This window comes from Tamandua tetradactyla, chromosome 1 (genome assembly GCF_023851605.1).
Source record: "Tamandua tetradactyla isolate mTamTet1 chromosome 1, mTamTet1.pri, whole genome shotgun sequence".
Classification (NCBI taxonomy): domain Eukaryota; kingdom Metazoa; phylum Chordata; class Mammalia; order Pilosa; family Myrmecophagidae; genus Tamandua; species Tamandua tetradactyla.
The window spans coordinates 150,754,937-150,772,366 of record NC_135327.1 but is presented as its reverse complement, the minus strand read 5'-3'; the positions used below and the strand labels follow the sequence as shown (position 1 = coordinate 150,772,366).

General features: G+C 35.9%; 1 protein-coding gene across 23 annotated transcripts in view; it reads left to right on the top strand.

Annotated features, from left to right (window-relative positions):
* Positions 1-17,430, top strand: part of IMMP2L (inner mitochondrial membrane peptidase subunit 2) — a 980,891-nt gene that overhangs the window by 40,202 nt on the left and 923,259 nt on the right. For all 23 annotated transcript variants that reach the window (XM_077168209.1, XM_077168231.1, XM_077168171.1 and 20 more), the window contains one exon: positions 4,303-4,439. In XM_077168209.1, the coding sequence (XP_077024324.1) occupies positions 4,305-4,439 (135 nt within the window). In that variant the 5' untranslated portion in view covers positions 4,303-4,304. The remainder of the gene's footprint in view (positions 1-4,302; positions 4,440-17,430) is intronic.

Here is a 17,430-nt window from a genome sequence, read left to right as displayed (position 1 = left end):
AGTTTAACCTCCAAAATAGGTATGTTAAATCTGTCCATTTCAGTCCATCTCCACCACCATCACCCTGGTTCAACCTACCATCATTTCTTGCATTGGACCACTAGAATAATCTGGTCTCTGTATCCATTCTTGTCCGGTCTACTTGTTCAGCTAGAATGAGCATTTAAAATGCAAATATAAACATTCCACTTTGTACTAAAACATTTCAGTTATTTCTCATTGACTGCAAAATCCTTTGCTAGGCTTGTGAGGTCCTGTCTTGTCTAGTGTTTACACTACTTCCTCCCACTCACACTGTGCTTTCCCTTTTATCTGTGCTTTAGCTACTAGCTTTCTTAAAGTTGCTAGGTGGTGCTCCCTGGAATGCTACCTACCCCACAATCTGTTGTCTAAAAACTCCTACTCATCTTTTATTTCAGTCCCTTCCACAGAGATATTTGACCTCTCTGTATCTTATTGCACTTCATACAACTGTAAATTTATATGTGTTTCTGTGATTATCTCATTGACCCTTGTCATTCCTTAGTGGGTTGAAAAAATTCAATGAGAGCAGGGACTGAGGCTGCTTTTGCTCACTGTTTTATGTATCTCTGGTACTTAGCACAATGGCTATGGAAGAAAGACCCTTAGTAAATTTTAGTGATTAAAATGAATGAGCCAGGGAATGAACAAATAGGTCGATGAGTGTTTGAACTGCCCAAGCAGGGGCAAAGGCGTAGTCCCCAGGAAGTCACTTTCTGTTTGAACCAGGTAGAGGTTAAAAAACAGAGTCTGGTGGTAGTGTTAATTTTCCATATAAAGTCCTTTCTTCAGATAATACTTTCTTGATCTAGTAAGGAGGCAAACTAAACATGGGTGTGAGGAGATGTTCAAGTTGATAATTCTTTCCTAGATATTCAAGTTGATAATTCCTTCCCAGATTTTTCTCCTGTTCTTATTTTGGGTCTGAGAAAGTCAGTAAACAGTTGACCTTAAACATCTAAATATTTTCTGAAGTTGCCTGATTTGGGGAATCACCTCGGTTGTTTGATTTTGGAGGTCTGAGTTCAAGTGTCAGGCTGCATTTTTAGATAGGTCAGCCAAAGCAAGCTTGGGAAACAGCCCTAGGGTTGAGTATCTGGTTGCTGTGTGCAACTCAAGCATAAGTCTTGACCATTTAAATACATTTGAATCTATCAAACTTGTAAATGGGGAGTTGGTTTTTTATTTTAGAGCTGGTTCCTTTCTCTTTTACACAATGACTGCTTTTTTTTTTTTTTTTTAAAATCTGTGTACATGGGAACACTGAATAAATTATTTATGGATTAGGATATTTCACAGTCTGGAGTCTTTGAGTTTATTTGTATTTTGGAAAATATTCAGAAGGAATATTATTACTGGACTTTATTCTTTACCAGGCATGTGTATAACCCTCCTGTTTTAGTTTGTTGAAGCTGAAAGAATGCAATATACCAGAAATGGAATGGCTTTTAAAAAGGGAATTTATTAAGTTGCAAGTTTGTAGTTTTAAGACTGTGAAAGTGTCAAAAGTAAGGCATCCAGAAAAAGATTCCTTAACTCCAAAGAAAGGGCAGATGACGTTCAGGGTTTCTCTCAGCTGGAAAGGCACATGGTTACTCTGCTGGCTTTCTCTCATTTCATAAGCCTTCCCTGGGGGTGTTTTCTTTCTGCATCTCTGAAGGTCCCTGGTTCCTTCTTAAAGGGCTCCAGTAAGCAACCTCATCTTGAATGGGTGGAGGCACATCTCCATGGAAACCACCTAATCAAAAATTACCATCTACAATTGGGTGGGCCACATCTCCATGGAAATAATAAAAAAGATCCCATCCAGCAATATTGAATGAGGATTAAAGAGCATGGCTTTTCCAGAGAACATGACAGTTTCAAACTGGCATACCTCCTTATTGGTGTCAGCTAGTATATATCTTAGTTTCCTGAGGCTGCTGTTAAAAATACCACAACCTTGGTGGCTTACAGCACAGAAATTTGTTATCTCACAGTTTTGGAGGCTACTAATCCAAATTTGAGGGGTGTCAGCATGGCTATGCTCCCTCTGAAACCTGTAGGGGAGACTCCTCTCTTGTTTCTTCCTAGCTTTGCCAGAAATTCTTGGTGTTCCTTAGCTTACATTTGGAACACTTCCATCTCTGCCTCGGTCATCACCTGGCCATCTTCTCTCGGTATCTGTCTGTATCTCTTTTCCCTTTCTTCTAAGGATACCAGTCATATTGGATTAAGGGCCTATCCTTCTCCAGTGTGATCTCATTTTAACTTCGCTGATTCTATCTACAATGACCCCATTTCCAAATAAGTTACATTTACAGGTATCAGGATTAGGACTTCAGTGTATCTTTTTGGGATACTTGATTCAACTCATAAGAGTAAGCCATTGAGAATTATCCAATTCAGGTTTTTATTACTTATTCTTTGCCTGTGATATATTAAATTTTTTACAGAGATTAGTGATTGGGTTATTTTTAGATCAGTTTAGATCAAACTTCATTTCATGAACCTTCACTGGGTTATAAAAATCAATTTAGTGATTTGCAACTAGTATTTTAATAATAGAATAAATATTATATTGTGAAGCTTTTCAATCACTTCTGTTGCAAATGTGTGTGTGTGTGTGTGTGTGTGTGTGTGTGTGTGTGTGTACTGGGTTGCTATATGAAATGTATTTCTTAATGTGAGAGATTGTCAACAAAGTTTGAAACCCACTGTTCTAGATTGATGCATCTGGAGAATTCTTTTGCTTTGTTAGAGTCAGAAGACTATGAGTTCCTCATGCTATACTTTCTTCTATGTGTCTTCACAAGGAAAAATTCCTTCAAAATAAAATGAGAGTGTGGGGTCTTTTGAATGAAACTATTTGCTAGTGGCCCCATAACTACAACAATTTGTCATATAGGCAGTAGCACCCTTTCATTGCATGTTTCTCTTGTCCCACATTTCAAATTTATATTGTAGAGTTTATCAGCTATTGTATTGTATACTTCAGAACAGAGTATCTGAACAGAATTTGACTGTGGTTTTTCTGCTTCTTTATATTTACTTATTTCTCCTCCTTCTTCATAAATATATTTCTTAATATTTTTCCTTTCCTTCTGATGTTCTTATCTTTTTACTCCTTCTTTTCCTTTTTGTAATGTCAATATTATCACAACAGTGCTCTCATTGGTAATGTGACTTTTGGGAACTTAAAAAAGGAAAAGACAAAATAATGACTTGATATATGCCTTTCTGGCAGATACTTGGTCTGAATTGTTCTCCTAGACCATTCTGGATCTGCCTCCAGAGGACAAGAAATCTTAGATCAGCATGGAGGCAAACTGATCTGTAGTTTTAGGCTTGTGTGTTATGTTAGGGAATTTTTCATTTTCTCTGATCTAGTCCTATGCTCTAAGGAGGAAGAGGTCAGGAGACCTCTGTGCCTTGCTTCCCTCATTTCTTCCCAGGCCTGGGTAGCACATGAGGTGAATAAACTGTTCATTTATCTTTCCCGGCCAGCAGAGGTGTTTTTTTTTCTCCCTGTTTGGCTACTCTAACAAAGGTCAATGGAACAGTGGCTTAAATGGGATAGAAAATTATATTTATCTTTCATTTAACAGTCTAAATGTAAGCAATACAGGGTACATATGGTATCTCCATGGTGTAGGGACTAGGATTCTTCTATTTTGTTGCATCTGTAACTTGTAGCTTTTGTTTCATAGTTGGAGAGGGCTGTTACCTACCTACTCCCATGTGCTTATTCCAGATATCCTACAATGGGGAACAGAAAGAGAGGGCATGCTCCTTTTAAGGGCACAGCCTAGAAGTTATGTTTAGCATTTCTTCTCATGTGCCTCTGATAAAACCTGGTCACATGGTTACACCTAACTGCAAGGGAGGCTGTGAAATACGGTCTTTAGTTGTTCAGTCATATGTCACGTTGAAACTTCCCTTACTTAGCAGAGGAGAGAAATATCAGTGATACAGTGAGCATCTCCACCATAATAGTCAGCAACAAAAAGGGACTTAACTTTTGGAATACTTTTTTTTTTTTTCTTATTGCCTTGTGGGTAGAAGTTTTCCACTGAAGTTATCAAATGGATTTGAGCTAAGACAAATTAACTTGAAAAGAATTAACCTGAATTAATTTATTTATTTGCCTTGGGACTTTTAGTCAAATTTATTCTAATGACTGCAAGGATGAATGTGAAATATATAAGAGAAGAGTATGCTTTCCTTGAACTCCTTATTTATTTTTGGCTGTTTGTATCCATCTTGAGGCTAATTTCACATTTGTTTTCTTCATATATTTAGGTATGGCACAATCACAAGGCTGGGCGCGAAGGTACTTCAAGGCCTTTTGTAAAGGTTTCTTTGTGGCAGTGCCTGTGGCAGTGACTTTCCTGGATCGGGTTGCCTGTGTGGCAAGAGTGGAAGGAGCATCAATGCAGGTGAAAACTAGCCCAACTTCATTCTTTCAAGCATGTGTTCCATTGTTTCCCAAGTGCTAGAAATGAGATATCTGTTTATTATTTCCATATTGGGACAAAGGCCTTTTAAGATAAAAAAACTTTTCTGTATTTCTTTATTTTTTATAAGTTTTTCTAATGCAGTCATACTATAATAAGAGTAGGGGTAAATAAATATAATTATTAGTTCTCTGTGTTTATGTTTTGGTATTTTCTGAGACTAACAAATGGAGATTCTAAGGGAAATTTATTCAATGACACTATTTTCTGTGGACATGACCTAGAATTTTAAGATACCTTAATTAAATATCTGTATTTGAATATTCCTTTAAAACCAAATTATTAGTACAGTTATTGGTAAGTTCTTTTTTCATTACAAGATGGGTTTAGGACAAATTCATTTACTCTATCAATATATACTTTTACTATGTAGAAAAGTCTAGAGCACCGAGCCCAGATATCCTAGTGTGCTCTGTAAGCAAATAGCTGATTGAAAAGATTAGCTGCAGTTTATATTGGAAGAATTTTGGACTAGAGATTTCCAAAAGTTATGCATGAGTAGAATTATGGAATAACATTGATGCCTTCAGCCTAGCTGTTTAAGTAAGTTTATGCATTTAAGAAGAATTTACATTTGTAATATGATACAGTTTCTTCTATTTTTAGCATATATTAAGTTCATATACTGTTCTAAATAACTGTGTAAAACAAACAACTAAAATGAATATATAAATTTCTAAAAGCTTAAAATTATACAGATGTTTTAAGTTCTGCTGCTGGAATGCAATATACTAGAAATGGGTTGGCTTTTATGAAGGGGATTTATTAAGTTGCAAGTTACAATTCTAAGGTTTGATAAATATTAAAACTAAGGCACCCAGAAAAAGATATCTTGACTCAAAGAACACCTCTGTCAGCTGGGAAGTCACATGGCTGACATCCACAGGCCCTTTGGCTTCTGGTTACAAACACTTCTCTGGGGGTGTTTTCTTTCTGCATTTCTAAATGTCTCTGTCTGTATTGGCTCTGAAGCTTTCCTGAAATGGTTCCCTTAAAGGACTCCATTAAATATATTAAGACCCACCTTGAATGGATGGATACACATTTTCATGCAAACAACTTAATCAAAAAGATACCACCCTAACAATAAGTCTGCCCCCACAAGATTAGACTAGTAAAAATAATATGGCTTTTCTGGAGTATACAGCAACCTCAAACCAGCACAACAGATAATACAAAGCTTAGTTTTTTTCCTTTTTCATTTAGAACTGTTTAAGGGCATAGACATCATCTTTAACAGCCTGAGAATGAAATTATTTATTGAAGTTCTTATATGGAAAATCAGACCTCTCTCTGAGTTCTCTTAGTGAAATAAGGAAAGTTAGCAGGTTCTTAGGGTGCATGAATAGCTAAAGATCTATAGCAGGGCTGTCTGAATATTTACTTCTACTTCCACCATTTGGATTGTGAAGGCCTTCTCTTAGACAAGTAAGTGGATTTGACCTCAACCCTGGTTTCTTGGGTTTCCCTCCATAGTGGGATACTAGGCCACAGCAAATTGGTTACTTTGAGTACAAAAAATCTTTTCTTACACGGATATGGTAAACATTTACAGGTACATGGCTTTATTCTTGAATGTAATTTAATTTAACACAATTAGGAATGACATTTCTTGCCTTTTTGATTTTAAATTCCTGGCAGCTTCCTCTTGACTCAGTCCTTAGGGAGAATTAGATTTTTCTTTGCTGAGCTTTTGAGTTAGAGCCTTCATTTCCAATTAAAATTGCCTTCTCCAGAGTCACCCAGATTCCTTGTGGTCCCTAGATCCCCTTTGAATCCATTCATAGGTATGTGTCCTTTGGTAACAAATAATCAGGTTTATAATAATTTTCTCCAATTTTGTTGGTGCTGTTTGGCTACACAATTATCACTGTCCTGAGACAGATCTTTCCAGATCATACAACCTACTTACCTTGGATCTGATAATATTCCAGAGGGTCATGTGCCAGTTGTAGTATCCCAGTCTTCATGGTTTTATCCCAACAGTCTCTCACTGAATATATTAGATTCATGGTATGTGCTAAGAGCCAAGGAAATTCATAAAAAAATGTAAGATATGGTGTTTGCTCATAAGAATTTGGCTGTTTTCTGAAAGGATGAGGTTTATCTGCAGTGAAGAAGATAGTGAAGAAAGTATTATATAGCATCATTCCCAAATGCTAGTCTGGACTAAAGCCAGGTTTGCTGCAGATACATGAAAATTTTTCATCTTAAAAATGAAAGTGTTCTAAAGTTGATTGTGGTGATGACTACACAACTATGTGATGATAAACTGCCAACCATTGATTTTATACTTTGGTGGATTGTATGCTGTGTAAATGTATCTCAATAAAACTGATAAAAAACCAAATAACCCACCTGGGGGCATGCCTCAACTGAAAGAACTGAATCAAAAGGTTTACCCACAACAGGTCTACACCCACAGGAATGGATTAACTTTAAGAACATGATCTTTTCTGGGGTTCATAAAATCTCCAAACCATCATACCCTCTTATAAGAAAAATAAATCTTGACTTTTTAAAGTACTACTCAGTGGTTCTTTTTTTAGGTTTACATTTTTTAGTGTTAATTTACAATTTTGTAAGTATCTGACTAGATGAATTGAGGTGATCAGTGGGAGTCACAGCTAGTTGAAGGCTACGTCATAAGTGAAAATAAAGTTTTTAATGATACAATGATATAATTAAATGGAAAATAGGATTCAGTGTATGAATCATTTGATTTTTTATAAATTTGTAAGATACATCGTTTTATTAGACGAGAAACACCTTTTGCAATACTCTGCACACAGTGAATACTGGCAGAAATTGTTGGTTAATGATTATTCATACTGACCTCTTCCCCTCTAGAGCACATGAATCACTTCTACCGGTTGCTGAAAGGTTACTTTTGAAAGTAGAGCTTTTTTTTTTTTTTTAAAGAAGCACCATATTACTCAACAGCAATTTAACTCAGGAAATGAAGACTGATATTGAGTACAATTGAAACTACAGAGGGAATATATGTAGGTGGAATGCAATTATTCAAATTAGAACTTCAATAGTTCACAGAAGCTTTTAGAGTAAAGGGTGCCCTAGGAATAGTTTAATGACCTCACATGGAAGTTTTAGATTTTATTTGTGAGGATGCCTGTAGCAGAATTACTGGCTCTGATAGAAAGTGTATGCCTCCCACATTTACAATTAAGATTTAAAACCTTAAGAAGTAAGTGAAAGAAATAATTGTATCATTATCTTATTTTTGTTGCAAGTGTTACATAATTTTTGTATGGCATACCATTTTCCTTTTTACATAGCCAGAAGGGAAAATACTTGAAAACATTACTACAAATACTGTCTCTGTAACTTATACTTCAGAGAAAAATTTGTGCAGAATAAATTAGAATATAATAAATTAGAGACTGTGCGGGAAATAAGGTTTAATTGGTTTGGAGCTCTTTATTCATCAATAACATACATTCATTGGTCTAAAATTGTCTTGACTTTCAGCTGCCTATGTATGATCCTGAGGAAACTGGTTTGAAATAAACCTCTTTAGACTCCTTCCTGGCTCTTTGCAGTCATTATCTTGTTTCTTGCTGAGTTTAAAATTAAAAGTTCTGTCAAGAAATGCAAGCAAAGAGGCTTTCACTCTTAATCCCCTCCTCCCTTGCCTCATTTGTATTTTTAATTTTAAACCTGCAGTGGCCTTAATAATACTTAACAATCGTTGTCCATTGTAACTAATATTTTGACACTCTGAGAAGCTAGATAACAAATAGACTCCCCCCAAAAGAAATATATTGCGATTTATGCACTAGCATTTACAGTAGAGTTAGGGAGTTTATGTTATCTGCTGAATTTGTATTTCCGAGAAGCTGGGAACCACCTGGCACACATGTTCCACCTGTGTTGATTCCTCTGTGTACTTCCACTCCTTGGTATTGGGCTGACCTTGAAGGAGGCCAGAATTTAACGTTGGAGTGCTTTATTGGTTTATCTGTATGTTTTCTTCCCAAAACATTTGCCCAAAAATCTCACCTCTATGGCTTTTACTGTTAGGATGCTATGTGACTGTATGCAGTTCTGTAACCTGTCATTAATAGGGAATTCAAATAGATTAGATTGTATTTATAGCCACAAATGTATATGATACTGAAATAGTTGGTGAGTGATAACTGTATAAGACAGTGGTAACTGTCTCGTCATGGATTTATTTCCCATTTCCCATGATAGAATAATTATATATTTGTGTTTTTTTTGTTTTTTGCATGGGCAGGCAGCAGGAATCAAACCTGGGTCTCCGGCATGGCATGCATATTTCTGTTTTATATAGCCAGTGTTCTATCTGTTATTTAAACACTGACTTCATTATATTCTCTTTTTTAAATGTTAAAAGTAATTATAGACTTAGAGAAAAGTTGGAAGAGTAGTAGAGAGAACTCCCACTTGCTCTCTACTCAGATTCACTAGTTTTCAATATTTTGCCTCATTTATTTTATTCTCTCCCTCCCTTCTTCACTACTTCCCTCCTTTCTTCGTACCCCACAATCCAACACACTCTTTCTCCCTGTATATTTATGTAAGCTGTGTGCGTGTATGTATACAACCTTCAGAATCAGACCTAAAAGGCTTTGGATATTGAAACTATCAGGTATTAATTGTGGTATGTTTATAAAGATAGAAGAGGGAACTGAAAACTGAGAGCAACAAAGGATTATTTAAAATGTCCAAGCAAAGTATCAATTTTAGCACTTGTGTTTTAATATGTATTTTTAGCTGTGATAATGGTATTGTAGTTATGTTTAAAAAAATCTTTATCTTCAACAGTATGAATCTTATAAAGATTTGCAATGAAAGACATGACTTTTACTATAAAATAAATGGGAGGACAAAAACTGAAGTGGGGTTATGGGTGCAGGATTGGCCATGAGTTCATAATTTTTGAATCTAGGTGATGGGTAATATGGTTGCTCATTATACTATTCTGTTTTTTTAACAAGTTTATTGAGATCTAATTTACATACCATTAAATTTATTTATTTACTATTGTGAGTGATTCAGTGATTTTTAATAAATTATAGACTTATGCAGCCATCCACAATCCTATCTACAATGTTTTTGTTACCCCAAAAGGTCCCTTATGTCCATTTGAGATCAATTCCTGCTCCCACCCCTAGCCTTAGGCAACTATAATTTGCTTTATAGATTTACCTTTTTTTGGACAATTTCTATAAATAGAATAATTTGCTATGTGTTTTTGTATCTGGTCTCTTTTACTTACCATAATGTTTTTTGAGGTTTATCCTTGTTGTACCATGTATCATTAGTTCATTCCTTTTTAATCATTATTTAGTATTTTATTGCATGGATATAGCACATTTTTGTTTTCTACTTACCAGTTGATGGTAATGTTGAAATGTTTTCATTATTGTGAATAAAGCTGCTATGAACATTTATGCACAGGTCTCTATGTGAACATGTCTTCATTCCTCTTGGAAGTGAAATTGTTAGGTTGTATGGTACATTTATATTTAGCTTTTTGAGAAACTGCCAACTGACACTGGGGTGAGGGGAAGCGTGGTGTCGAGTAGCACTGCTTGTACCATTTCATTCTTTCTCTTTGCTGCCATATAGGGGTAGACATTTAGCTTATCATTTGGCCCCACTGACACCACTCTGGTGGGGGAAGTAAAGGACCAGCTCTTCCTGTCTCACTGTCGTGGGTGGGACTAGAAGTCCAGTTCCCTGCTCTGCCCCATTGAAACTAGGTTATTGGGGCAGTTTTTCTTTTGGTGTTTAGCTGGATTAGAATGGGTATTAACAAAATATTTTCTTTTCTGCTAGACTGTCCTTTCTTTCCCTGGTTGTCTGACTAGATAGAGTAGACTTTTCTTGGAGCTTTATTTTGTCCTGCCTATCGGTGGCTCCAGGTTGCAGGCATTTCCAGCATGTCTTTTGGGATATATGAGAGACAGAAGAAAACCCAGGAAACTTACCTTGTTGATCCTCAAGTCCGAGGGTCCTTAGCTATCAGTCTGACTTCTTCTTTCCATCTTTTAGAGTCATCCTGTGTTTGTTTGTTTTATCATATTCAGGAGGGTGTTTTTGTTGTAATACAGAGGACTAGCGAGGAATGATGTTTCTCCATTTTGGTTGTAACACTACATTTTCCAGCCTCTCTTATAGTCAGATGTGGCCCTGTGACTGAGTTCTGGCCAATTGGAAATGAACGGAAACATTGTGCCATTTCCAGGCCTGGCCATAAAAGTCTTATTTGTGAACCTCCATGCTCTCTCTTTTCCTTTGTCTTCTGGTCAGTCCAGTAGAGGACTCTGTGGCCATAGGAAATGGTGGAGCCATAAGATAGAAGGAACCTGGGTGTCTGGCTGACTGTATGGAGAAAATCTACCCATTATTGTATATGACAGTAGGCTTTTGTGATTCTTTTTACACGCATTTTAGACTAGTTTGACTATATAATAAGACTCATTACTATCCCTTTTCCTCTCTTTTTCCTTATCTTACTCTAAATTTAAGGCTGAACTCAATTCCTGTCTCCTTCGTACTATTTTCCTGAATTCTAGCATTCACTCTTATTTGAAATCCTACTGCATTGTAAATTTCAGCGGAGCTAATGATTATCAACCCTTTTGTATGTCCTCTAGTTAGAAAGGGGCCATGTTCTTCTCACTTACTGTTCAGAAGTTTGCTGAATAAGTACATATTAAATTGTTTCTTTGAAGCATTGAAGTCCCTGAATAATTAAATCCTACAGAAACATTAAAAAAAATGAAATTATCTTCATTTTTTTTTATTACTTAGACATTGAATGTGTTTCTGCATTATTCACCTGAATATTTTTTAGCTCCTTGATGAATCCATCGTATTCTTTCTGGCAGAGACTTTCAAGCCTTTTTGACTATGACTTGTAATAAGTAATACAGTTTTGCATTGTTCGCACAAGTGCACACATACAAACATCTGAAACAAAAATTTCATCAAATAATACTTAATAATTACTCTTATTATGTGCAGTGCCCTCTGACAATTTCTATTCTGGTTGCAACCTGTTAAATTGATTCTGTGACTCATTTATTGGTCATGACCTGTAGTTTGAAAAGTGCGGCTTTATTGTTAAAGGGAGAATTGAAAGGTAGCAGCAGCTCAAATAGAGCTATAACAAAGGGAGCAGAACACATTCGCTTTTGATTCTGAAATTTTAAATGTGGCTTTGTCTAGGGCTTCAAGCAATAAGTTCAATATAAAGGTAAGGAGGCCCATGGTCTACCCCTTGTCCAAAAAAGCCCTTTTGTAGCTAGTAAGGTCTGTGGGCCTTTTTGATAAGCATCACCTGGAGTACTTATTAATGCACATTACTGGGCTCCATTCCAGACCTATGAATTAGAATCACTTGCCAGGGGGCCTTGAAATCTGCATATTAAGAAGTTCTATAAATACTGCTAAAGTCTGAGAACCATTTCCTTACACAGAGCCCCAAGTCTTGGGTAAGGGCAAATTGTTGAAGGCTCTGTTGGACATGGTATATGCATTTGTTTGTTGAGCTTTTTGAATTCTTACTCCTAGTATCTTTTAAAAATATATATTTTTAATCCCCATGCTTTTGTCTGAAGTATTCATCATATAGTTGTTAGATTTTTTAAAATTGTTTTTAACATCTCAGATCAATGATTATATCAGTTTGTAATATTTGCCATTCTTAATTTTCATACTATTTTATAAATTCTCCTTTTATCTTTTCATACTTTCTAATTTTTATAACATCTTATCTTCCCATTTTTATTCTTATTTTGAAATGCCTGTTCCATACTTTTTAACTTGCCACTTTCCTTTTAAAGTACCTAATTATCTTTTAAATTTATTTTTGTCAGCTAATACTTCTTTTTTAAAAATAAACCATAAATCGTCTTTCATTTCTGTAGCTTTCTTTTTTCTTTTTGTTTCATATGTTAATATTTTTAATTAGTGTTCTTATTATTCGAAGCTATGTATGATATAAAATTTGTCATTTAACTATTTTTAAGTTACAATTCAGTGGTATTGATTATATATACAATGTTGTGCAACCATCACCACTGTCTGTTTCCAAAATGTTTCATCACTCCAAATAGAAACTCTATATCCCTTAAGTAAAAACTCCCTATTCCCCTCTCCTCTGGCCTGGCCCGGGTAACTAATCTGCTTTCTGTCTCTATGAATTTGCCTCCCTTCTAGATACTTCATAAAAGTAGAGTCATAGGATATTTGTCCTTTTGTGCTGTGTCTTGCATATTTCACTTAGCATAATGTTTTTGAGGTTCATCTATATTGTAGCATGTGTCAAAACTTAATTCCTTTTTATGCTGAAGAATATTGCAGTGCATACATATACCACATTTTGTTTATCCATTTATTGGACAATGAACATTTGACATGCTTCCACCTTTTGGCCATTGCAAATAATGCTGTCAACATTCACATGCCAGTATCTATCTGAATCTCTGCTTTCATTTCTTTTGGGTATATGCCTGGGAGTGGAATTTCTGTATCATAAGTAATTCTCTGTTTATCTTTGTAGCTTTTAAAAGGACTAATAGAAAACACAATGACAAGAGCATCAGTTGAGTGAATGGCCCATTCAGTTATCATGGGAGAAGTGTAGAATTTTACAATAATGGCTTCTCAATGAATTAGGCTTCCTTCATTGATTTGGGTCGTGTCTTCACACATTGACACCGGTCTTGTCTATGTCACTTGCTTTGGCCAGTGGGACATCAGCAAATGTTACTCAAGCAGAACCTTATTAAGCATCTGTGAACTGGGAATAAGTAAGAACCTCAGGTTGTCCTGCTGGGGAGAACATTGGAGAATAAATGAGGTCCCTGGACAACGATCACTGCATGACATGTGAGTAAGGTCATCTTTTATCTGCAGGCCCATTGAGCTCCAGAAGATTGTAGCCATAGAAGTCACCCTAGGCGTGGCTACAGAGGATCTGCTCAGCCGAATGCCACTCAAATTGCAGGACTGTGAGCAAATAAATGATTATTCTTTTAAGACACATAGTGTTTTATGTGGAGTGTTTTATTATGAAGCAATAGCTAACTGAAATAAGCATTGGTAGTAGAAGCGGGGTGCTGCCATTACAAAAATAGAGGACATTGGTTTTGGAACTGGGTGGCAGTTGGAGGCTAGAAAAATGGTAAATGGTTTGTTGGCAAAGTCTGGACAAATAGCACACTGTTAGTGGATACTGGAAAAATGGTGAGGAAACCACTTTTGAGTAATGGAATGATGGTGATCCATGTTTTAGGGTAATAAAACAATTGTAAAAATCCATGTTTAAGGTAATGAAGTAATTTTACAAAAGCTGTCACCTGAAGGGACTTGTTAAAAGAAGGTGAACTTATGGATCTCCTTAAGGAGATTTCTAGGCAGAAAATTGAAACCATCAGCTGGATTCTTATAACTTTGTATGATAATGTATGAAAAGTGAGAAATGAATTCACAGACAGAAATTACAGAAAATACAGGTTGGCCCCATATTTTCTGTGTTAGAAAATAAACTTTTTCATTTACAGTTGTTGGCATTGAAGAGTTCTCAAAGTGAGAAATAACCTTAGGTTAAGATCAAACCAGTACAACTCTTTGTTAAGACCTCAGAAAGATTAAAAGTGTTACTTCATAAGTCCTTTTAGCTAGGCAAAAGATACTCTAAAAATCTTAAGGGTGTTGTGCCATAGCTGTCTGAACCTCCCAACAAAAAGAATGGTCTATTTGTAAAAGAGCTATGATGCAGTTTTAGGGGGTAATAGAGTGACCTCCAATTAGATTAATGGGAGTCTTACAAAGTTTTAAGGGAGTTGAGTTGTCTTGCACTAAAAGGGATGATCGGTCCAAAATAAAAAGAGATCCCTGGGGCTCTCACTGTACTGTGGCTAGCAAATCTGCTGAGAAAGGTACTCAGTTGCAAACACTGAACATTTCTTACTAAAAAGAAAAGATCTCGGAATATAGAGCTAAGAGCTTAGAGGGCAAAATTAAGAACCATGGAAAAGAATAGATTAAGGAACCAACAGCATAATAGGACCCTAATCAATGGTAGTTCCTGCCCCTGGAGTAGAAGACCCTGACAATATGTGCTTCTAGATTTGAGGCTTGCTATGGACGGTGACTGCTGTGTCTCCCATTCTTCCTTCTTCTTTTTGAAATCTCTGGTTTTCCTGTCCCTGTCCTTCCATTGTGTGTGAGGTGTGTTTGAGGGGGGACCAATTACTTGTCATTTTACTTTACAAATCTCTAATCAAGATTAGCTGCACTCAACTTGCAACTAGGATCCATACTCAGACCTGAGGCATATCAAGAGAGTGGATTTTGAGTTTGTTGCCTTAGTTGGGTGAGACTGTGGGTTTTGAATACAGGTTGAATGCTAGCTGAAAAACTTCCTGGCTGAGAGTAGCTTTAATTTTAGAATAAGAGCAAATAAATGATTTTTTTTGAATTACTAAATTTTGGATTGGTTTGTTTTGTAGCAATGGATACATGGACTGTATGATTTTCTTAACTTTCACCTGCCACAGTGCTTTTTAACTCTTTTTTTGATCTGTCTGAAGTTTGTTCTAGTTTGCTAGCTGCTGGAATGCAATATACCAGAAACGGAATGGCTCTTAAAAAGGGGAATTTATTAAGTTGCTAGTTTATAGTTCTAAGGCCAAGAAAATGTCCCAATTAAAGCAAGTCTACAGAAATGTACGGTCAAAGGCATCCAGGGAAAGATGCCTTGGTTCAAGAAGTTCGGGGTTTCTCTCTCAAGTGAGAAGGTACATGGCAAACATGGTAAGGGATTCTCTCTCCTCTGGAAGGGCACATGGCGAACACGGCATCTCCAAGGGTCGCTGGCTGGTAGACTCTGCTGCTCATGGCTATGTCGTTGTCTGTTCTCTCAGAGATCTCCCAGTCTCCAGAACGTTTCCTCTTTCATAGGACTCCAGTAAACCAATCAAGGTCCACCCAAATCAGTGGAGACATATCTCCCCTAATCCATCTTAACAACCACTCTTGACTGGGTTACATCTCCAGGGAGATGATCTAATTACAGATTCAAACATACAGTATTGAATAGGGATTATTCTGCCTTTACGAAATGGGATTTTGATTAAAACATGGCTTTTCTAGGGTCCATACATCCTTTCAAACAAGCACAAACCTCTTAATTCAATATCTTTGACCTATTTCAAGGAGCCCTTGGGCCAAAATTTCTATTGATACACATTTTTACTGTTGGAATGGTGAATTTTTTATTATTTGTTTTTTATGGTATACCATCAAGACTAACAATGAATAGCTACAAGAATTAAAATCTGTGGTCTCATTTTCATAGATTTGCTGGTTATTATATACCATGTGAATAGATTGCTATGTATTTGTACCTGCTAGGGAATTTGGCTTTTTTGGAGGTATGTGCTTTGGGGACAATTTCGGGCAGCTTCCAAGAAATCTTTATTTGCTGAGGCACTTCCTTGTTGTTCCTACATACCTTGCTATGAACTTTTTCTTTAGGTCACAAGGACACATCAGTGAGGAAAATGTTGTCTTCTGGGCAAAGAAGGACCAAACAGTGAATAGAAAAGCCTTATTCAGTTTTATGAGGAAGTTAGAGAGTTGCCAACATATGGATATATCGTGGTTTGGGGCTGTCTTAGTTTGTGGGCTGCTATGACAAATAGCACAATGGATTGGTATAATAACAGAAATTTATTGGCTTGTGGTTTCAGAGGCTAGAAGACTTGCTTCCTGGAGTCGGTAGCTTTCTGGCTGACCAGCAATCTTTGGGTTCCTTGGCTTTCCCATCACATGGTAATGTCCTGTCCCTTCTCTTCTGGGTTCCTTTAACTTCGTGCCTCTGGTCTTCCTTGGGGCTTTCTCTTTTATAAGGCCTCTAGTAGTAGAATTAAGACCTATCCTGATTCAGTTGGCCACACCCTAACTAAAAATAACTTCTTCAAAAGGTCCTGTTCATGTTAGGGTCATACCCATAGAAATAAGATTAAGATTAATAGCATGTTTTTTATGGGATACATAATCTACAAGGGCCTTTCTATGTAGCTGACTTATATATAGCAATCTGTCTTATAATATGTAGAAATTTTTATTTATATAAATGTAACACATTAATTATATATGATCTATTTTTTGTCATGATTAATTAGACATATTAAATGGAATAACTGTGTCAAATAGTGAAGACATACACATTTTTAATGGTAGTGTTTTATAGTTATTGCATTATTGCATTGAACCAGAACATTTACATATTTTTTACCTTGCAATCTTGTTGCAGTGATCTGAATTAAGGATATGCATTACATGAAAGAACTTGTTAAAAAGGAAACAAACCTTTAAAATATTTGTAATAATAGCTATCAAAATCAGGTGCTTTCCATTTAGAAACAATACATTGCTTTGTTCATACTACAAAACCACGGCATATTGATTGGAGAAAACTTCAAAAATATGAAAAAAAACACAAATAAAATAAAAACCACTTATACATAATCTTCCGAGTTAATTATTTTTAAGATGCTTTTATATAATAATAATCGCTAAACTGTATTGAGTGCTTACTTTGTTCCAGTCATTATGATATTCATTTTTCATTTATAAATTTAATATCTCCTATAACTCTGTAATGAAGGTACTATTATTATCTTCGTTTTACAGTTGAAGAAACAGGGACAGAGAGATTAATTTGTTGAGGGTTACACAGCTTTCAGCCTTGGCTTCTAACTCCGAAGTTTGCTTTTCTAAACCTTTATCAATTCTTCTAGTCCTTTTCTACAAAATTTTCCTTCCTTTATTTCTTTCCATCCATCCTTCCTTCCTTCCCTAAATTGGATTTCATTAATTTATTACTTAATTGTTTTGCTAAGCATAT